Source organism: Hipposideros armiger, unplaced genomic scaffold, assembly GCF_001890085.2.
Source record: "Hipposideros armiger isolate ML-2016 unplaced genomic scaffold, ASM189008v1 scaffold_324, whole genome shotgun sequence".
Lineage (NCBI taxonomy): Eukaryota > Metazoa > Chordata > Mammalia > Chiroptera > Hipposideridae > Hipposideros > Hipposideros armiger.
In genome coordinates, this window is record NW_017731674.1 from 1,690,476 (window position 1) to 1,712,846 (window position 22,371).

Sequence of the window (22,371 nt, forward strand, 5' to 3'; positions counted from 1 at the left end):
AGGCTCAGCTACGGCCATCCTCTCACAGCCACAGGGCCACAAAAGACAGTGGCCCTGAGCAGCCAGCACGCCGTCACTGAGCCGGGAGAGGCAAGGACTGAGTCCCTGGGCCAGCACTGGGGCCCCTGCACCCAGCGCACCAGAGGCTGACACCACCCTCCGTCTCCCTCCCAGCTACAGCAGCCAACACATTCCTTTTCAACTCAAGGCGCGTGAGGTTACGTTTTCTGATCATTTACAACACAAGCACCCGCACTGATACCGAGTATAAACTGGCATAACATTTCTGTGAAACCGTGTAACAATATGTATCAATGGTTTAACATCGTTCCTATACTTTTACCAACTTCATTTCCAGGAAACTAAGCCAAGCAAATGATCTGAAACACATGTAAATATTTAGGCATAATGATGTTGACTGTAAAAGCACAAACTAGGAAATAAACTGAACGGCCCACATTGGAGGAAATCGTTAGATAAAATCACGTCACATCGCTTCTTCAGGATAGAATATTATGAAACTGTCAAAATAGTATGTTTACCACAAATTATTAAATGTAAGGTTAAGTGTTTGGTCTGTAACCCTACTTAGAAATTAAGATTCAAAGTGTTTGTGCACTATGATTTCAACTTTGTAAAGAAAATGAAAATTCACAAAAATACTGGAAGATACTGTGCCAAATGCTAACAGCGACTGCTTCTAAATAGGGTCATTACAGATATTTCACTGATTTTCTCTCCTCTTCAAATGCTCTACAATGAACATGTCACTTTGATAGTTAAGGAAAAAATAGTAAAACTATACCCCAAAACGGAATTCTTTCTCCATCATATTAAGCGGGCTCTCTCTCCTTAAAGGCTCCTCCCAGGAATTCTGTGGCTCCAATGTAAGGGGGCCACTGGAACCATACGTGGGTCCCAGGACAGCCTTTCAGATAGGAAAACCCAGTCAAAACCTGCATTTTGCCCTTTCCAGGTTAGAGCCCCTGTTTTCCCAGCCATTCCCACAGACCAGAGTGGGCTCGCCAATTCGTGAATCCATTCCAGCGCGTCAGTGTCCCACCCACGGGGAATGTGCTGTCCTGAGCCCATCCCAACGCCGCAGGTGTGGTCTGATAGCTTGTGCCCGGGGCGTGGGCTCTCACCTCCCTGGTTCTGGATACAGCATCTCTCTTAATGTGTCCTGAGTCTCCAGTTCTTTCCAGCTCAGGACAGAGTGAACAGAGCAGCTCAAGTCCAGAGACAGATGGAATTTTCTGTGGAGAACCCCTGACTCTCCAAGGTCGTCCTCCCCCAAAGAATTCCTCAGGGGTGCTGTCACTCTGAACTTTGCTCAAAACCAAGTCCAGCACTTTCTAAGTCCCAGGAAGACGCAGCACAAGCCCTGGGCTTCAAAGCTCTCTACAGAACACCCTGTTGCCCCAGTTCCAGGCCCCAGGACCTCACAAACACAGGCCAGTGGGCCAGGACTCTGCTCAGCCTCTGCGTGGGCCCAGGACAGGTGGGTAGCCACAGCCTGCAGAGGCCCAGGAGTCCGTCGCCACGTCTCAGCACGCACAGCCTCGTGGGAGGGGCGGCATGGTCAGTGTTCTTCCTGTGTCATCAGACAGGTCCTGAGTGACGCTCTGGGAAGGGATGACAAAGCCGAGTTCTGGACCTGGTGGAATGAGTCACAGAAAGGCCACCAGGGTGGAGACCACGAGCAGAGGCCCGTGTGCACATACACGCACTCGGGCAGGCTTTCCCGTCTGGACCACAGGCAGCCCCCTTCCCGGGGGCTGGGAAACGGACAGCAGGGGCCAGGGGTGTTTTCCTCCTAATTCACAGATGAAAGAACTGATGCCAAGGACATGAACCAGGTTTCCTGAGGTCTCACACGGTGATGCTCCCGGTGCCAACCGGCTTCCGTGTCCGAGCATCTGGCTTCCACTGCAGCCACTGCTTCTTCCCACAGGCCAACTGCGTCAGCCACCTCGGGGCTTCAGGGCCAAAGCCATCACGTGCATCCCACCTAACTTCATTTGCATACCGAAGTCACAGTTCTTCATTTCAAGTGGGTAAATCAAGCAATTAGGCCAATCTACTACAATTGTCCCAAAACCCAGAGTTATGTGTTTTAGCCACAAATTTCTTAAATGTTTAAACCAGTCTCTTCACTTCTGGGGCAGGAGAATTTGCAAGGATTCACACACACATCACGCGTCACAGACAACCCTTGCTCTGCTCTCCAGGGATCAGCAAGGGAATTCCCAGGCGTCCCAGTCTCCTGGCTACTTCTTGTTTAGAGAAAGCACAAAACCACTCAATACTCCTGTCTCCCACCTGCACACCTCCCGGGAGGGCTGGGAGACATGGTGGGGACACACGGACAGGCTCCAGCCAGCTCTGCCAGTGTGCTGTTTACACTCAGCAAACAGGGTTCGCGCCGTGAACTGCCCCTCGCATGGGTTCAGAGAGTGAGCTATGATACAACACGGGTGGGGTGGAGAGGCAGCCAGCACACGGCCACAGAGCCCACGCACGTGCTGTGCTCTCCACCCAGCCTGGCAGGACACCTTCGTAAGACTGCACGAGGAGGATGAAGTCGCCATCCAGTCCCGTCCTGCCTCAGGTTCCACAGAATTCCAAACGCATTCGAGCTGAGATGGGCGAGCTGGTGACTCACCCCCCTCTGAAGCAGGGGGCTGGAACCTACCAGTGATGAGGCAGACACCTGGGGGAGGCTGTGGGGATGTCTTGGCCACAGCTCATCATCAACCCCTATTTGCTGAGCGGCTCTCACAGGACATTATGTTGAGGGACAGACATGACCCTCCCCCCAGCGGCTTACTATCTAGCTGGGGAGACAAGGCCCAAACCCCAAGATGGTAGGACACCACCACCCCATATACCCTCACCTTCCCCCGTGCACCCTTACCTCCCCCCACCTGCACCCTCACCTTCCCCCACCTGCACCCTCCACCAGACATAAAAAATCCAAGGGAAATGACACGTCATGCAATTAAACACCGAGACACAAAACCAGCGGTATTTTCCCCCCTTGTTTCCGCTTCTATTTAGTCAAAACACCACCTCTCAGGTTTGCCTGTGTGTGGTCTTTGCGCTGGCCTGAAAACTCATTGAAGAGAGACTGAGTATTTCTTCATTATTTACGATACAGCACCCAAGACAACGCCATTAGCAGTTAATTATTACTCAAAAACATGGACTCTGCCCTCAAAAACGTGATTCCTGTGCACTTGCCAGTAAATGCACACGCAGGACGTGGCCTTACCCACAATACAATGGGAAGATGAAAGGAGAACCACTGGTAAACTACTTTAACCACTCTTCGCAATTTCTCATCTAGTTATGGTTGGAAATGAAAAGCTGCTGCCTGAACCGGCAGAAGGGTTGGGCATGAAAAAGAAAAAAGAGGAACAAAAGTCCTGGAGCCTCAAGCCTCGGCCCTGGATTCATCCACGCAGCGTCCCTGGCCAGCCGCTACCTCAGCCAGTCGCTCTCCCAGGCAGCCCTCAGGTCTCCCACCACAGGATACTATGTTGCATTGTTTCTATTCCCACTTGTCTCCTCCACCAGGGGCTATAATTTACCATTCCTTACATGCGTGTCTATCACCATGGAATACTGTGTATCTATATCCATGGAATACTGTGTACCTATCACCAGGGAATACTGTGTACCTATCGCCAGGGAATACTATGTTGCATTGTTTCTAGTCCGTCTTATCTCCTCCCAGTGGCCATGGGCCTGCTGCCTTCCATCCTGTTCCCCTCGTCCCCAGCCTCACATGGCTGCTTCACTGCAGCCCCAGACCCATCTGCACACTCATGCATTCATCATTCATCCTAGGCAGTCACAAAGCACCTACTATGTGCTGCACACTGCCCCTCCTGAAATCCCCACCACACACGGAGTTCTCTGCTAGACTCGGGCCCTGGAATATGTTGAGTGGATGAAGTGATCACAGTTTAACACAGAAAAGCTTGGTATCGAGCAACCTAATGAGGAATGAACAGGGCACCAGGTAAATGAAGTCCGAGAGAGCGGCTCAGTGCTGCCATCCGTCATCCCTATTTCCTTTATCACCACCAAATAGGCTGACTTCCTCCCCGCAGGCAGGTGACAGATTTTCAATTTACCACATTTTCCCTCACATCTTTAAAGACATGTGAATGCTTCACATGGTATAAAAATAATTCAGAGGACAAAAACGGATGTTCCAAGCCAGATGACAGGGCCATGGCCTGAGAGATGGCTCAGGTCCTCCCAGCACCTCAGTCCTGTGACACTGCAGCACCGCCCCACGAGAGCCAGGCTCCGCTTCGTGACAAAGACCGAAATATCACGAGTGCTGGGGAGTGTTTAGAGGACCCCCGAAGGGCCACTCAGGACAAGAGCTTCCAGGGACGTGTGAGATCAGAGCTGGGAAGAGGGCAGGAAGTCCAAACCTTAGCACATGGGTGCTGCCAGCTGGCCTCCAACCCCGGCTCACACACCACCGAACCCCATCCACAAAGGCCGTCTCACCTCCTGACTCCTTTAGCCCAGCTGCCTAGTTCACTCGCTGCTTCTGACGACAGCTCACCTGTGTCCCAGGTCTCACCTCAGTGGACAGACACATATGTGGCACATGGCTGCTCTCAAGAAGCTGACCATTGAGCTGGACAGATAAAACTATCAGCAAAGGGGTAGGAGTAAAAAAAAAAAAAACCTATCAGCAAAAATTCGATCCAAAACCAAGGAGGGCTTATGGGCCACAGTAACAGGACTGAGTGATGGACGGATCTGGCCAGAGTGGCTGGGAAGGCAGCGTGGAGGGAGAGAAGGACCAGGTGTAGGACGTCCCTGGGGAAGACAAGCGGTGTTTCCCAACAAGAGGGCGGCGTGACAGAAAGAAAGTAAACGCCACTGCCCGGTCACGGTACCGGGGGAGGCAGGAGGGTTCAGGTAGGTGCCCAGCCGCGTGACGTACAGGATGAGGCTTGCAGAGTACAGGGACGTGCAGTCTGAGACAAACTGAAAAAGAAAGTGCATTGGAGGAGTTCACTCACTCACTCACTCAACACGGACACACTGAGCCCGACCTGTGTGCCAGGCTGGACACTCCGGGTGCCGTGTGAGCACGACCGTGGTTCCAAGGACCCAGGCACGCGGGTCCCAGACAGACAGCGAGCACACAGGCAACCAACGAACAAAATGGTACGTGCTGCGAGCACAAGGCACTGTGGGCAGGGAAGACGGGGCGCCAAGTTCATGCTGTTAAGAAAAGTAGTGATAACGGCGTTAATATTAATGATTACCGACCTGTTACCCTAATGCAGCCACTTCCAGAACCTACTACATCCAGGCACTACGCTAAGTATTCATTTCCTCCTCAGAGAACCTCCTAGTCCCCACCCCACCCCACTTCAACCAGAGAGGAAGCAAATCTGACACAGAGCTCAGAGCTGCTAAGCGGCAGCCTGTGTTTGGAGAACACTGGCTCCGGCAATTCCTCTACCAGACAGGAGCAATTCCAGCGCACACAGGCCTCCTGGCACCACTGGGCAGCACATCCAGACGGCCGCTGGCCAGCCCCCCCCCGAGATAACGCTGGAATGAGGCTCCAGCTCGCACAAGCTCACTTTTCCTGGACCGAATGTCTCAACCCCATTACAAATGCCTGTCCCAGGATGAAACAGTAGCCAGGCCTCTCAAAGCCTCACCGTCCCCCCACCGCCACACCCCTTCGTGTCTCTCCAGCCGGGTCCCCAAGGTCGGTGAGACTGTCTCAGGCCTGTGGGCCGGGACCAAGGTGAGGCCAGCTCTGCGACCTCGCCAGCCCCACCGCACACGTGCTCTATGCTCCTTTTGATCATCTGCGAGATCGTATCAGAGAAAAGCCCATTTTCATTTCCAAGGGCCCCTCTGGAACAGAGCGCACACCTTGCGACTTTCCAGGGAACTTCTGCAGACATAGACTTCACAGGGAAACAGGAGGCAGAGGAAAGCTCTCAGAGCGAAAGGGCACCGCGGCGCTGGTAGTTCAGGTCGGGGGCCTGTCCTCAGTCAGCCCCACACCCACAGACGGACCAGCAGGCTCTCTGCAGTCTGCCGGGCCGGGCAGAGCAGCTGCACGTCAGCCAGGGCTGAGGGGATGTCCATGAGCCCCACTGAAGTGAGACGGTGCTGCGGGCCTCGTTTTCCTGGGGAGATGGGACATGCAGGGCCAGGGAGGCGGGGACTGCAAGGCTGGGAAGTCACGTTTACGAGACGGACGCAAGTGGAGAAGGGAGTCGGAGGTGGGACACAGGCAGAGCAGCTGGGACGCCTACCGGAGGCTGCGCTGGGCGCTGCGTGTGCGCGATGGCCATGAACGGCCCTCGCTGATGTGCCAGCTGCACCCGGCGGAGCTGAGCCAGCGGCCCTGGGGGCGTCTCCCCCAGCAGCTAGCAGCTTTGCCTGAGACCTTCTGGCAAATACTTGCCAGTAGCTCAGATGGGAAGACGATCTCTTAATTTAAAAGGATAAAAGAAACATCCATCTAGAAATGGAAACCCGAGCAGCAGAACCTCACTAATATCACGGGATGGGAGCGGCCGTGAGAAAGGACCCCGGAAGAGGGTCAGGAAGAAACAGGACAGACGGGCGTGACGTCTGAGAGGTGCGCCTTTCCCTGCTCCTCTGAAATCAGGAGGCTCTTTAGGGACGTGTCAGGGAAGGGGTCAGACAACCCAGCTGAACCCAGATGGAAGCTGAGAGGATTCGGTCTCTGGGCTGCTGTTCAGCAAAGCGGCCACTGATAGTAAGAGGCACAGAGGAAAAGGCGGCCCAGACAGGCAGCTCTGTGGGACGCCCTCTCCTCCCAGCTCGGCCTGGGTGCCGGTCCAGCTCCCGGAGCCCCGGCCTCCCCACTTCCCCCCCAGCGGCTTCTCCTCGGCAGCTCTCACCCTTGACCTGGTTCCCTGGCACGAGTGTCACCTGTGCCCCTGGCTCTGAATTTGCAAGCCCCACAGGCCTTTCGCTAATCATCCACCTCAACCAGAGCCAGCTCGCCAGGTCTTACTCTCAGGGGCCTTCCTTCCCACCAGCTCATCACCGGACAAAACCTCACACCCCTTTGACAACCTCTACTGAGACCTTTCCAGTTGAACAGAATCAGCTTAAAAGCAAAACGTTCAGCTGCCGTCCGGGGCACATCCTGAAAAATCTCACAAGCAGGCAGGTGGCCCAGACCAGCGGCTCTCAGGCTGGACACACGCCAGAATCGCCTGGAGGACTTACTCTTGGGCCCCAACCCTGGGGTTTCTGGGCCAGCGGGTCTTGGGCGGGACCTGAGACTCGGAGTCCCCAGACTTGGGCACCACCGCTTGCAAACCTCTGGCCTAGACCATTCAAGTATCCCGGGACACAGGGTTGGAAGGCCGAAGACGGAAATGCCGTCGCTGACAGAAAACCCCAAACAACGTCCTTCATTACAGGGGGACAGTCACCCCCATCTGAGCAGCAGTGCACCCCTTAGCTGAGCACCAACCACATGCTAGGGGCCCCGGTCTCAGTTCTAAGTGATCGGGGTGCTGCCGAGGCCAAAAAAATGGTGTAACCAACCACAGTGCTGCAATTATTATATTATCATCATCATTATAATTAATGGGTCAATAAGTCATCTTTGTCAGAGGGATCACCAGTCAGTGACAAACACAAAGAGGTCAATTACAGGCTCTGCAGGCTCTACTCCGTTTTGCCTCCCCCTCCTTGATGGGGGGGAGGAGGAAGAGAATTTCTCAGCTGTCTGGGAGAAGGCAGCAAGAATTTCTGGAATCCCTTATCTTCCTCTGCCAGCCCCAACACAGATCCTCCAGCAACACAGGAAGCCCAAGAACACACACTGGGAGTCACGGGGCCTGCGGGACCCTCTCCCGCTGCGCCCCCACGCTGGGGCCAGGAGCAGGCCTGGGCTTGGAGAGGACACGGAGGGGCCAGGGCTGCCCCAGGGCCGCTGCATGAGCACGCGCTCTGCAGAGAGCAGCATGGAGCCCAGGAAGAGTGAGGAACAGGCAGGGAAGAGGCCTCCGAGCCGCGCCTCCCACCCTGAGCGCGGTCCTGGGAAGGCGTCGTCAGCGTGCGGGCCCAGGGACACGCTACGGGGAAACCTGATGGAGGCCACGAGGAGAGCTGCTGTAAACGTGCCATACGGGGGGTCCAGCTCCAGGTGGGGGACAGCTGCCAGGTTCTGTCACACTAGGGGGCCCAGCGCAGGGCCCCTCCCCACGGAGCTCTCCAGAAAAGAGCAGGAGAAGGACCCCTCGCCGTGGGGCACGGTGCTGCTCACCCCAGATGTCACCCCGCCTCAGCACCAGAACTTTCCTAATTCCTGAAGTTCTCAGGTCAATAATATGTGTCGAGAGAGAGAGAGAGAGAGAGTTAGCGAGTGACCGACCGGCCGGGAGCAGGCATCTGAGGGGTTACCATGGGAAGACGGGTGAGGTGGGGCCTGTGGGACGGGCCAGGGGGCGGGTGCTGTGAAAATCACATGGTTCTTGTAATGCCAACTACAAAAAGTAAAGGCCACAGAATCTCAATAGGTGCCCGTTTACAGACCCGGGTCATAAACGTGAGAAACGCTGGAGGCCCCCCTCCAGGACCTGGGCCAGCCCTCCTCTCCAGCCCCACTCAGGTCAGGGCACCACCCACAACACCCCGCGTGAGCGTCCGCTCTCATCCCTGCCTGTCCCCTGTCCCCACAGCCCTCAGCCACCAACAGGGCTCGGCGAGGCCGGCTCCTGGTCAGCTCCTGGCTCAGCTCAGACGCCACCCCCTCCAAAGGCCTTGCCATCACTCCCGGGCACTTCACCCCGTGTCCTCACAGAACCTACCAGCGGCTGACATTACCTCGTTTATTATACAGCTGAATTGGGACTGGTCTTCCCCACGTGAACACAGGCCCATGAGAAGAGGCACAGCGCCGCCCGCCCCAGAGCCCAGGCTGTGGTCGGAGACAGATGCTCCAATGCTGACTGAGTGGGTGCTTGTTGAAACACGGGGTGCAGTCCAGTTCTCTAAGGATGAGAAGCCTGACTGCAGGCAACGGCGGGGTCCTCTGCATCTGAATTCCAGAAAACTCATTTGCTTAAATAAGAATGAACAGAGCACTGACAGAAATAGCCAGTTTGTCCAGACTAAATCATTAGCAGAAGGACTTGAGGGCCGTAAACTTTTCCTGTGTTTCGATTAGATGGAGGCTGCCTCGATAGGGATGCTATTTCGGCTTTCTACAGCGGCAGTTCTGGTGGTCAATCCTGGGTGGTTGTTCGGTCAAAATGTTCAACACGCAAAAGACCCTCCCGAGCCCGTCCATCGTAAGGAAAAGTGACAGGATAAAAATATCACAGCACACATGCTATGATGCAAATCCAAACTCTGTATTTGTGGAAGATGCTCAAATAACGTTAACACCAGCCAGGCGCTCACAACTGGAAGAACGAAACGGGAATGTCTGTTGCTGGAGTCCAAGGGTGCACACGATTGTGAAGCCCGGGCTCACCCAGCTCGGCCACTTTTCTCAAAGACGGAACGCGGCCAGCCCGTCACTCTCTCGTGCCCAAGCTGAAGCAGCTCTGCCTGCTCTCGGTGTGTGTGAGTTGGGGCTTAGGCCACGTGACAAACATGAGCGCTGCCCCTGCTCCCTGAAAACCCCATTTCGATGAAGCAAGTGGCCCAGCCCTCGTAGGGACGTGAACAAAAGCGCCATCGATCTCTGGGGGATGGCCTGTGACCAGGCTGCGCACCACCAGCTGCGGCAACAGAAATACAGGAGACCCGGCTCTCATGACGAGTCTGAGGGACAGAAACCTGAGCACGTTCCCCAGCAGGCCACCAGCAGCTGAAAAGCACCACGTGCGGACGCATGGAGCACCTTTCTCTGGGGACTCCGGCTGGCCAGAGCCCAGAGGCCCGTCCCGCTGAGGTCCAGGGCCTGCGAGGCGGCTGTGCTCCCCAGGCAGGCAGGACAGGCTAGCTTGGTCCTGGCTTTGGGCTGCTGCCCGTCCTCCCACAGCGAGAACGGCACACCGAGGATGCTGACAACACGATGTCACACCCCCACATCTGTGTGGCCCTGGGAATGCGTCCTCCTTTCCGATCGGCACGTAACTGCATGACAGCAGCCGAATCGGGCCAGGACACACAGCCTGGCTTCTGCCCAGCACATCACCTGGCAGCTCAGGCCCTGGGGAGTTTCAAATCTCCGAGGGCAGCAGGCAGGTGGGCGTGGGCCTGGGCACTGCTGCAGCTGGGAGGCCGGTCTAAACCTGATCTGGTGTGGCAGGAACCTGCCCACTCCGCCAGTGACCTGTGCGTCCACGCACTGTCCCCGGTGTCCTCTAATCCAGCGCCTTCACAGGTCTGTACACACCTCTGCATGAGGGGAGGCACAGACAGAGTGCCCCCCCCCTCATCCCCCTGGCACTCAGCTGCCATGACATTTGAGCAAGGACGCAGGCAACTTGGCAACATATGTATCAAAAGCCTTAGAATCCTACACACCCTGGATTGCAATAATTCCATTAATGTGTTCTAAGGGAACAATTCCGAATGTATCCAGCGACATAACTCTGAGGGTGCGGACAGAGCTGTGAGGAACTAGAAACAAGCCTCCTGTCAAACAGTGGGGTCTGCCTACATCAATTATGCTACATCCACTTAATAGAATGTAAATATATTCAGCCATTAAGAACAATGCCATAAGGAATTACTTAACGTCATGAAGTGATCTTACAAAGTATTAAGTGAAAAAGAAAGATTACAAAAGCTTCTACATGGCAAGATCTCATTTTTGTTAAAAATATTCCATTTCTGCTAAAATTACAGTCGAGAAGGTATATACTAAAGGCTTTCCAGCGGCTATTTCTGGCCAGCGGGGTCACTGGGAAGTTCTGTTTTCTTTTTTTCTCTTTTTAAAAGCTTTTATACAATAAATGTGAATCTGGCTTTACATGAAAGAAGAGACGTTATTATTTAAAAATAATTTGGTGCCCTGTGGGAACATGTCCTAGGCTTTAAGCTCGCCTGTGGGGACGGTGCCCTCATCTCAGACAGAGCCAAGCGCCCAAGACGTGCAGGGTGGCAGGGTCCCAGCCAGACCGCAGCCTCACTGTGGCTCCCCGAGGCCTTGCCCAAACGGTGCTGGACACAGACCCTCCCCAGCGGGCCTGCCCTATCTTGATGCCGTAATTACAAGGGCTACTGTTTGGAAATAGATACATAAATAAACAGGTAGCAACACAACTCTGAAGGGAGGAGGAGGAAGCACGACTGCTTTTCTGGCCTCAGGCAGCAGCTCACCATTTCGCTCTTGCCATTGGGGCCGCTCCTGGGGGCGTGGGGACAGCTGGGAACCTCGGGTCTCCTGGGAGAGGTGATAGGAGGTGTCAGCCAAGGTTCAGAAGTAAAATCTGACTCCGGAGGACAGAGGTGGTGCGCACGCACGTTCCAGGATTTTCATGCGTAAGGTTTTGTGTTTCCTTCGACCCCGAATCGTACGGCCACACAGTGTGCCCGTCTTCCCAAGAGGACAGGACAGAAGGAGAAAGATCAGCTCTGCACACGCTACCCCACATCACGTCACGTACTCCAGGTCAGCACCAACACGTCAGGCACATGGATGGTCTGGACCCTGACGTGATATGCTGAGAAGGGCGCTTCACCTGTCTGCTCATCCTCTGCGAAACACAGTCCCACTCTGTGCAGGAGAGAAGCAGCCAGCATTTCGCACCTGAGGGACCGTCTACAAGATTCGTCAGAATGGTAAGGTCCTCTGGGAAGCTGGCACAGGAAGGGGAGCCGGCGGAGGCGTGCTGACACGTGTCACCCGGTGTGTTAGACGGGACCCGGGAACGGCCAAGGGGCCTTAGGAAAAGCTAAGCTCTGTGTGAAGTGTGGGCTTTAGTTAACAAGAACATATCAACCTAGCTCATCAACTGCCATAAACGTACCTCACCGATGTCAGAGGTCGGAAGATGGGGCGGCGGGGGTGGGGGGGGCAGTGAACACAGCTCTCCGCACTGCCTCAACGACAATTCGGTCAATCTAAACTTCTTTTAAAAAGTTTATTCTTCTTAAAAAAAAAAAAAAGAGGAAGAAACTCGGTTTGGCGGTAGAATTGTGCAATGATGGAAAACGGCAGGCACAGAGAAGCCAGGCTGGGGAGGCCCCTGCCAGCCCCCCAAGAACTGCATATTTCATTCCCAGGCAGTGGGGAGTCACTGAAGGTTTTAGAGCAGATGTGTGACAGGCCTCACGCTGCCCAGGGGCAGTGACCGGGTGGACAGGAGGGGCCCCCGCTCTGTGAGGTCGGAGGGACCCATGCGACGTGCGTCCACGACGCTGTGTGCAGGAGTGAGGGTGCTGCGTTCTTAGCTGAGTGCCAGCTGTGCATTTAATGCAGGGGTGTCTGGGAATGGATCTAAGTGAAAATCATAAATCAGTACGATCTCTTTCAATAAACAATCTGGCTACCGACGCCCTCCTGGTCCCCTCAGCAGGGCACAGTTGTTTAGTTTAAAGGCAGCCAAACTCTTACTTAAACTAAGTGTCATCCTGCTAAACGAAGACCAGATGTGCAAGCCAACACTGAAATCTAATCAAATTTAAAGAAAGGATTTCTGTAAAAGAGAAACCAGGGCGGGGGGTTGGGGAAGGTGGGGTCAGAAGGCAGCGGGTGCTGAGGACAAAGGGCAAGGGGGCCCTGGCTCGGCGGGTCCCAGGCAGGAAGGGCCGAGCCCGGCCTGGAGCTGACACCTGCATCCTGCTTGGCCGTCCCATCCGTCCTTCCTTCAGGAACCTGGCCGGCAGAGCCCACTGCGTATTTTGCCCTCAAAGTCCATGCTTAGAAGGCTGCCCAGCCCCACGTTCCAAGTGGGAGTGAATCTTTGGGCGGTGAGCTGCACGCCGGGTGGCAACAACCCGACCCAAAGTAGGCCTGGTCTAGGCCCTCAGGCCTGAGCAGAGCCAGACATGACCCCACCCTCATGGCCTCAGCCCCTTTCCTGTTCAATAAGGAACAGCAGTTTCCTACATCATCCTACAAAGGCAGTGTTCGGAGGCTCCAAGCCTCGCTTCCATCTATTATCATCACTGATATTAGGGTAAATGCAAAACAGGCCTCTAGAGGGAAGTTTCTAGAAGGGAAGAAAGCCCAAAGGCTCATGAGGCTAGCCGGGGACAGAGGCTTGGGCCACAGTGAGAAGGGGGTGTTTCCCAGGCATAGGGGGGGCCCAGGACATGTGCAGGGCACTGAGACATGGAACCCCACGTGCCTTGCCCAGAGCTCAGGCTCCAGCCTGGAGGTGACGAACCATCCCACAATGGCCCGAAGCCGGACGCTCCTACAGACGCCCTCAGACACACGAGCCAGGCAGCAGCTTTGGGGGGCGGGGGTCAGGGGGACAAGCCGAGGGCGCAGCTGCAGTCTGCAGGGCTGCTGTGCAGGTGACACGGACCTCCCCAGTTAGGGATGGGGACACACACACCTGAGAAATACCCTGGAGCAAAATGAGTGAGGTGACTGACGTGGAGCTGCTGAGAGAGACACGCCGAAGGCACCCTGAGGCCTCAGCGTATGTTCCTGCGGACACGGGGCCCTTCCGTGAGACAAGGAGGCACGAGGAGAAAAACACAGGCCGAGGGTTCAGAACAAGGAAGTGGCCGCGGAAATGATGAATCAGGTCTTGACACACTGAACTTAAGGTACCTTTGGGGCATCCAAATGGGGTGTCACACAAGATACACCAGCCTCAAGCTCTACACGAAGTTTATGAAAATCAAGTGACGGCCTTCCTGACACCGAGTGCTGTGCAGTATCTGGCAGCGTTCCCAGACTGGAGTGAGGAACACTCGGGAACATGGATGCCGCTGCCTGGGTGCCGTCGGCGAGTTCTCGGGGGTCTCCAAGCCGGGAGCAAACAGACCACAGTCCTGCCTGGGCGCTGTCCCAGCCGCGAGCTCTGGGCTGAACCCCAGGTCCCGCTTACCAGCTCTGTGACCAGGCCAAGTTACTTTACCTGTCTATGCCTCAGTTTCCTCATCTGAGAAATGGGGTGACAATCACACCACATGGATCAAGTCACACGATGCCCTGTGCCCAGAGCAGGATGTGGTAACATGGCACACAGCACCAGCTGTGCTCAAGGCTGGTTATTACCGCAGACAGAAAAACTGCATCAGTTTGAGCAAGTCAGTGACCCTTATCTGAAAACAGGGGGTTACTGGACACTAAGATTAGATGACAACGGACATGAAAACTGACGTACAGCTGACGCGCGCTATGTAAGTGACGACCGGCCGGCCCTTCGGCTGGCGCCCAGGCTCCCTCCGGGCACCTGGGCCTCAGCGGATGCTGACGGCGCTTCATCCCACGGCTGTAAATGCGTCCCTGCCTGTAATATGCCACTTTGGTCACAAAGGGAAAAGCCACACACCTGCAGAGTGAGCTGGGTGCAGGACGTCACAGAAGACTAGCCAGCCATAAAAAGGAATGAAACTTGATACACACCCCAATATGGACGGTTCTGTAAAACATCACGCTCACTGAAATAAGCCAGACACAGAACAAACACGTATGAGATCGCACTGAGGTAAGGAACCGAGAACAGGCAAACTCGCAGACAGAAGGCGGCATGGGGGCAGTTACTGTGGATAGGCTCATGCTGAGGATGATGAAAATGTTTGGGGTGTCAGCTGGTGAGGGGCCCAGAGCAGGGAGGGTGGCCTTCTGGCCACTGGCTTGTCCTCACAGACGGTTAAAATGATACATATTCTGTTACGTACTTATATGTCTTAGTCTAGCGGTTCTCAACCTTCCTAACGCCGCGACCCCTTAATACAGTTCCTCGTGTTGTGGTGACCCCCAACCATAAAATTATTTTCGTTGATACTCTATAACTATAATTTTGCTACTGTTATGAATCGTAATGTAAATATCTTTTTGTTTTCCGATGGTCTTAGGCAACCCCTGTGAAAGGGTCATTCGACCCCCAAGTTGAGAACCGCTGTCTTAGTCCATAAACGTCACCATAACAAGGAGTGGCCGCTCAGTGCAACCTGTTCCAAAGGCAGGGACGTGAGCAAACGGGTCCCCAGAGGCTGGTGAGCGCGACAGCAGCGAGCCGGCCTGCTTCACACCTGCTGTGATAGGTGAGCACTGTTGGTCTCAGAGAGACCCGCAGCATCCAGTAGGCTGTGCGAGGGGCCAGACTGGCTGGGCAGCCCCGTTCGACGCGGTGCCCGCACCTGAGCATGAATCGCTGCAGCGTGGTAAGGTGCTTCCTTACTGTTACCTGTACCCGAGCGTGAACGGCGCGGTAAGACGTCTCCCTAAAAGCGAGCGGATGTAAGTGGTGCACGAAGGTGACGTCTCTCGTTGCAAACGTTTACGGTTTTCTGAGCCCGCTGCCCTGCCCGGTGCACACTCCTTAGAGAGTGCAGGGCGCCTGGCCCAGCACTCGCGTGCACCTGAAACATACACCTGCCGAGAAGACGTCCCAGCCTGGCCAGTGGTTACACAGAGGCTGGGGGGTGGGCAGGGACTTGTCCAAGGTCGCTGGTCCAGCAGAGGGACAGGATCTGAACTCATTGTGATCCACTGTGGACAGAGAGTAATGGCTCATGGTGATGGCCTTGCCAAAACCTGTGAACATGCTACTTATGTGACAAAAGGGACTCTGAAGGTGTGAGTAAGCTGAGGACCTTGAGATGGGGGAAGGTCCTGGCTCATCGGACCGTGGGGACAGGAGAGCCAGAGCTGAAGTCAGCTGCTGTCACCACGGCTGGGAGGAGGACAACGGCCCAGAAATTGAGGCCTCGAGAAGCTGGAGAAGTGGGGGCTCAGACGCTCCCCGGAGGCCGGGAGGGAAAGCAGCCTTGCTGATCCCTTGATTTTAGCCCCATGTCACACTCTGACCTCCCGAGCTGTAAAATAATAAACTGCAGCTTTAAGCCACCATGTTTCCGGCACGAGAGGAAACAGGACCGTGAGGCCACAGCGAGAGGCTCGTGTCACAACCCAGGCTGTTCGCAGGGAGACTCGCCGACTCAGGAAGAGAAGGGGAGCAGCTGATGACAAAGGAGCAAATGATGCCGAGGGGACCACTTAGGGACAGACTTAGATAAAGTGACGAGGTGACGCCTGCACAGAGCCTCAGAGGAGGTAAAGTACATGGCTGTGTCGGAAGGGACTTTGTGCAGTCGCCGAATGCCTGTGGGGACACGGGAGGCACTCACCACTGCAGTGCTGCCCGCAAAGCCACCAGGCCATCCAGTCCCTGTAGTTCTCCCAAGATCATCCAGGGCCATTTCATATTTGTCTTTTCTTGAGAGAAATTTCTGGAAGAGTTGGCAGTACCAGACAGGGGCTGTGGGAGAGGAGAACGTGGCCTGTCCTGGTCACCAGCCCATCGCTCAAGGCCACTGGCCAACACCAATGCTGAGCGGCCGCCCTTGAGGAATCAACCAGCATGCCGTGGGAAACGGACCCCACACTGACCCCGTTGTGGGAGCCGTCGGCGGTGTGGCCAGGAACCCAGTCAGGCAGCCCACGGCCACAGGAGCCACAGCGGAGGGCAGGTACCTCCAAGCAGCCACACCCCACCTCTGCTGCAGGGGTCTGCCCCCCGTGCTTTGGCAGCCGGAAATCCGGTCTCCAGCCCCTTTCCGGCACTGCAGGCCCAGCAAGATGCCTCCCCTTGCCCCCAGAGACATCCCTTCCAGGAGCAAGTTCCAAAGGTGAGGGAGATGGGACAACAGCTGCCCTGCCCACCGGAGCCACCGGGCACCCCACTGCGTCCTTCGCAAAGGTGCAGGTCAGGCCTGACTTCCCGGCACAGCCCTCTTCCCCACACCCCATCGGTGGGGCCTCCCGGGTTTCAATGCCTTGTGCGCACATGGACATCAATTAAGATTAATTTTCTGTCGCTCTACAAGAGCCTACTGCACGCAGTGGCCCCACCAGACGCCAGGCAGGGAGCTGTGACAAACTCTACCCAGGGGGAGGGGCACAAGACCCTGGAGAGGACAGATGGGCCTGGTGGGGGCTCCCCACGGAAGTGTGGTTTGCACTGACAGCTGCGAGGGACGCTGGCGGAGAGGAGCTGGACGGGGCAGCTCAGGGCATTGCTCTGCGTTTAGGAAACGCTATGAAAACCAAAGGAAGGGATAAACGTGACACTAACAACACAAAAGGCCCTTTGCGGTTACCAGGTGTTTTTCAGGCATCGTTCCGGACTCGACATGGCACCAGAGACCGAACAAGAAGGCTCGCCTCTCCCTCTAACAAACGAGGAGGTGAACGGCGGTCAGGCGCCTCCCCAAGGTTACGCATCAAGTCAAGGACGGGACTCGAGCCCACTGTCATCCGTCCACGGTCAGAGCTCTGCTGACCACACACGGCTCCTTCCCGAGGAGGCCACACGTGCACTGCCAGGGACTGTTAGTGTCTGGGAACAAAGGACATGCAAATCACGCCGAATATGTGGCTGCTGGAGTCACCCACTCGCACACCAGCCCCGGCGTGGGGCCAGCTGAGGCGCACGGGGAACCTCTCCGAACTCAGCCAGCTGTTCCTGCACCATCTCTCCTGTTCCTCTGCCAGCTGGCCTCTGCACAGACCTTTGGGTCCCTGTGGGACAAGGAGCAGGACACCGTCCAGTGCTGCTGGGTATCCCCTCGCCTGGGTCATGGCCGGGTCGGGGATGATGTGAGTGAACCCAGTACCCAGCAGCCAGCATGGGGGGGCCGGCCAGGTCTGAACCCGCGGCTGGTTTGGTCGGGGCCCCACCACTCAGCAGATCCTTGTTGGCAGACAACAAGTGAGGCGGGTGGGTTGGCAGGATAACGGCCCCACAGACGTCCACGTCCCATCCCTGGACCCTGCATCTGCCGCCTCAGCCGCTGTGATGAAGACTCCAAACGGGAAGGTTACCCCGATCACCAGGGGCGCCCACGGGCGTCACAAGGGTGCTTGTCAGAGGGGGGAGGGTCGGGGGGGTGTGACCGGAAGCAGAGTTCAGGGGACGAAGTTATTCCCGACAGATAACGAGCATTTTAAAAGACATTCTACGTGACGTGACTAGAGGACCCACGTGAACAGGGACAGGGGACGATGAACAGGAGGCGGAGGGCAGGCAGGGTCCCCCCACACCCCCACCCGAGATGGCGATTGCAGCTTCTCCAGGGCTTCGCTCTGCACCGCCCGCCACTGCCTCGCCCAGCCGCAGCCACACGACCTCCTCGCCGGCCGCCTGACCCCCCGGACCCCCAAACGCACACGCGGGGCAGCCCCTCCGCAGGGGAAGCAGTGGGCGGGACGGAACAGCGCCCCGCGCGGCGGAAGAGCCAGCGAGCGCTTCCCCGGCTGGAGAAAACCTGTGGAAATCCCACGGTTGCTCCTAAAACCCAAGTCCATCCCGGACACACCACAGTAAACGGCTTCACAGCCTTTACCGTCTTGTCGACCGGCGCCAGCTGCCTAACCTTTCTCACTAAAGTCCTTCCACACAAAGACGCCTCTCCGTCCTGTGCACACGCGCTCCGGGCGCAGGGCGAGGACCTGCAGCCGCCGCACCCACGTCGACCTTCGCCGCATTCAAGGTCAACACCAGCTCCGAGCAGCAGCGGTGAGCGGGCGGAGCCCAGAGCCTGCATCCCGGGCCCACGCTGCCCCACGCCCACGCTGCCCCATGCCCACGCAGCCCCTGTCCCCACGCTGCCCCATCCCATGCTGCCCCACGCCCACGCTGCCCCACGCCCACACAGCCCCTGACCCCACACAGCTCCACGCCCACGCAACCCCTGATCCCTCACAGCCCCCAACCCCATGCAGCCTCACGCCCACTCTGCCCCACACCCACGCAGCCCCACGCCCACCAGCACTCACCCGGATCCGACGCATGGCAGCCACGATCTCCACTCTGCTGTTGGGCCGCGGCACGTCCAGGCTCCCGACGTACTGCGAGGGAAGCAGAGACTGGTCAGAGCTGCGAGGGTCCCCGCTCAGGGTGCAGGCGCCGCCGGGCCTTGGGGGTCACCCGGGTCCCCTCCCCGTTTCACAGGCGGGAAGACCAAGGGCCAAGGGCATCTTGTTGGGGCCCGTTTCTAACCTTATTTGTAAAAACCAACTAAAGGAGGAGTTGCTGCTTCCGCTCTGTGGGTTCGGAGGCAGAGGCGCGGCCAGCAGGCGGGGGGCGGCCACCCCCACCCCCACCCCCACCCCTTCCCTGCAGGACCCTGCCCCTCATCTGGAAAGCGGGGCTTCAGTAAAGATCACGTGAGATGGGGCATGAGACTCTTACACAAATGTGCTTTGCACATATTAAAGCACTCCCCAAAAAAAGGAAAAAATCTTTTAATTAACAACAGTTCATTGATTTAGCCCTAGATATTAGAGGGAACTCACACACTTGAAGGAGTTCCTAACTGGACAAAAGAAATGGACTAATTATAATTTATAAAAAATTTTAACCTGATTATATTTTTATTTTAAAAACCAAACAGCAGCAGGTTAATGTTCAATGTATCAGTACTTCCTCACTGCACACTATTCAGATAACGTGAGAACACGCAGAGCAGGGGGACAAAGCGACTGTCCCAGTGTGAGCTCCGTCTCTGCACGCTGCGGGACACACACTTTCACAGACGCACCGCGGGACTTCGGTCACGTGGAAAGGCCCACAGAACTCACATTGTCACAGCCTGGCCTTTACTTTAAGGACAGCATGGGCACCTTTTTGCCATGCCCCCAGCTCTGTCACGTGCCACGGTGGCCCCCCACTGATGGACACGCACCGTGTCACGCGTACAGCCCGCCTCCTCCAAGCAGCTGCGTTCCTGCCGTGGGGTTGCTGGTCAAAAGTCTAGATAATCTCTAGATCTTGCCCCTCAGCGGGATGGAACAAGACACGCGGGGGCCACCCCGTGCGGTGAGCACATGCTGAGGTCTCAGCTATGCTACCCCATCCCACAGGGGCAGCCCTGAGCCTCAGCGCCCCAGAGCACCCACGCGAGAGCTGCACTGATGGGGGCTGAGAAGAGGGCAGCCATCTGCAGGAAGTCCGTTTCCTGGGCTTCATGGGAATAGCAGGTTCTCCCTGAAACCTGGACCAGGACTGGCCCCAGTGAGCAGGGTTTCAAAACCTACACAGTGCACAAGGAGTCCTCCAGTATCGATCCACAGTTTCCACCAACACACGGAGGGGCGTGCTTCTGAGCTGCTGGAATCCGGGCCCAACCAGGAGCCCCACCAGGGCGGCGTGCCTGCCGATAAAGACCTGGGGACTCGCTTAGGTAAACGAAGCTCCTACGGGTAGATCTAAGAGTGCGGTCGGACTGAACTGTGGCCGGAACTTCTCCCTGAGCGCTGCAGGGTGTCAACATGTCAGGGGTCTGCACAGCCAGCAATGACGCGAGGCCGGTCCGTGATGGCCCAACCCCAGGGCCCTGCAGCGCCTGTCCCTGGACGCTGCTCGCCGAAGGCTGCTGCCCTGAACCTGTGCAGGCGGGACCGACTTGGCTCACAGCCCCTCGGACATCATGTGCGCGCCAGGACCTCACGACCGAGCAAGGTCACTGTGACAGGTGAGCCTGGGGGCTGGACAGCCCTCTCACATGATCCCTGCCTCCCTGGAAGGGCCTGCTCCCAGGAGATCCCCCAACCACGCAGACCGGACCCGCCCCTCCTGCCACCTCTGCCTAGCGGGGCTCTCTGTCCTCAGGAAAAGCACTGCTGGACTGAGACCCCCCAAGCAGTCAGCAAACATGGGGTGCGGGGGGCAGAAGCAACATGGAGGAGAGGAGAGGCAGCCTGGCTTTGGACAAGTGTCCTGACAAGACAGCCGCACCCTGTATGGGAAAGAGGCCAACTGAGGACGCCCAGCGTCTGCACCCTGCAGGGCCGCCTCTCCATCAGCTGTGCCTTCACACACACACACACACATACACGCACGCACACACACACACACACACAAAAACATTTTTAAAAGTTTTCCAAAGACATTTCCTGTGTCCAGATATGCTAATACCGACACATACACACACAAGAAAATCTCTTTCTCTCTCTCTCTCTCTCTCTCTCTCTCTCTCTCACACACACACACACACACACACGCACACACACGCAGTGCACGTGTGACTCACCCCCACACACACACACAGAACACGCACACGGCCACCCACACACTCACTCGCATCCTCCTTCCCAGTCATGGGGAGGAAGTCACAGCCTGCCCCTGTGACAGCGTCTGCAGCAGGTGACCCAGAGGCACTGCACTGGTACCTTAGGATCCTTCAAAGACACTCACGGGAGCACAGAGTGTGGCTCAGGCCTGCATGTCCCAGCCCAGCGCCGACCCTCCACACCGACGGCACAAGTCAGAAAGTAGACCAGTGCCGGGAAGCGGGCAGGGCGGGAAAGCCCGCTGCTCAGGGCCCGGCCAGACGGCACAGCGGGTGTGTGCGTGCGTGTGTGTGTGTGTGTGTGTGTGTGTGTGTGTGTGTGTGCGCGCACACGCCATGGGTACACGTCTAACCTACCACAAGAGCATCTCAATAACTAACCATTACCACCTGCACAACTAGCTTCAGTCCATCTTGAGGCTCCATTTTGAGCCAGACAAAGCATCAGACAGTCTGAGCCCAGAGCCAGAGGCTGCACGGTGGCCCTTCACCCACGACGCTGCTGGTCACGCGAGTGTGGGATGCACCTCGCACTCGCAGTCCTGAACATCGTCCACCTGTTGGGCTTCTGTCATCTCCTACAGGGACCAGGCAAAGCCAGCGCCCTGCCTGCAACGGCTGATGCCCGGGCCGGTGACCCCTTTCTGCCTCCTCTGCAGGCCCCTGGCTGGGCTCCGGCTCGGTGCCTGGGGGAGTGGGGGGACCCACTTCCACATGACGATCGTGCCATCTCCCCTCCACCCCAGGCCCGCTCTAAACCAGCCTCCCCAGGAGTCCAGGGGACCCCTTTCCAGTGTGAGCCCCTCTCCTAAGACCCTGCCGTGCTTGCCCTCAGCGCTCTGGAGAGGACAAAGCCCCCAGCGCAGCGGCCTACCAGCTGCAGCTCGGCCCAGCGGCCTCTCCATCAGGCAGGAGGCCCTGGGACACAGCAGTCCCCTCCCTGTGCCCGGAGGGCAGCTCCTCACCCCTCTCTGCAGTCCTCCAGCGTGCGGGACCCTGCAGCTCTCTGCCTCACCTCTACTGCCCCCACTGCCCCCAGGGAAGGTGAGATGCTGAAACTCCCTCCGGTGCGCCCACGTGACGCATCCTTCCGTGGGTGACTGGGCCTCGTACAGGTCCAGGCACAGGAGACCCTCAGCACACACCTGGCTGCCTGCACTCCTCCAC

The 22,371-nt window shown here is 56.8% G+C and overlaps 1 protein-coding gene across 3 annotated transcripts in view; it reads right to left on the minus strand.

The window, feature by feature from the left end:
- LOC109392316 (carboxyl-terminal PDZ ligand of neuronal nitric oxide synthase protein-like) overlaps nucleotides 1-18,978 on the minus strand; it is a 98,514-nt gene extending 79,536 nt beyond the window's left edge. For all 3 annotated transcript variants that reach the window (XM_019660689.1, XM_019660687.1, XM_019660686.1), the window contains exon 1: nucleotides 18,911-18,978. In XM_019660689.1, the coding sequence (XP_019516234.1) occupies nucleotides 18,911-18,925 (15 nt within the window). In that variant the 5' untranslated portion in view covers nucleotides 18,926-18,978. The remainder of the gene's footprint in view (nucleotides 1-18,910) is intronic.
- Between the last annotated feature and the right edge of the window lie 3,393 nt (nucleotides 18,979-22,371).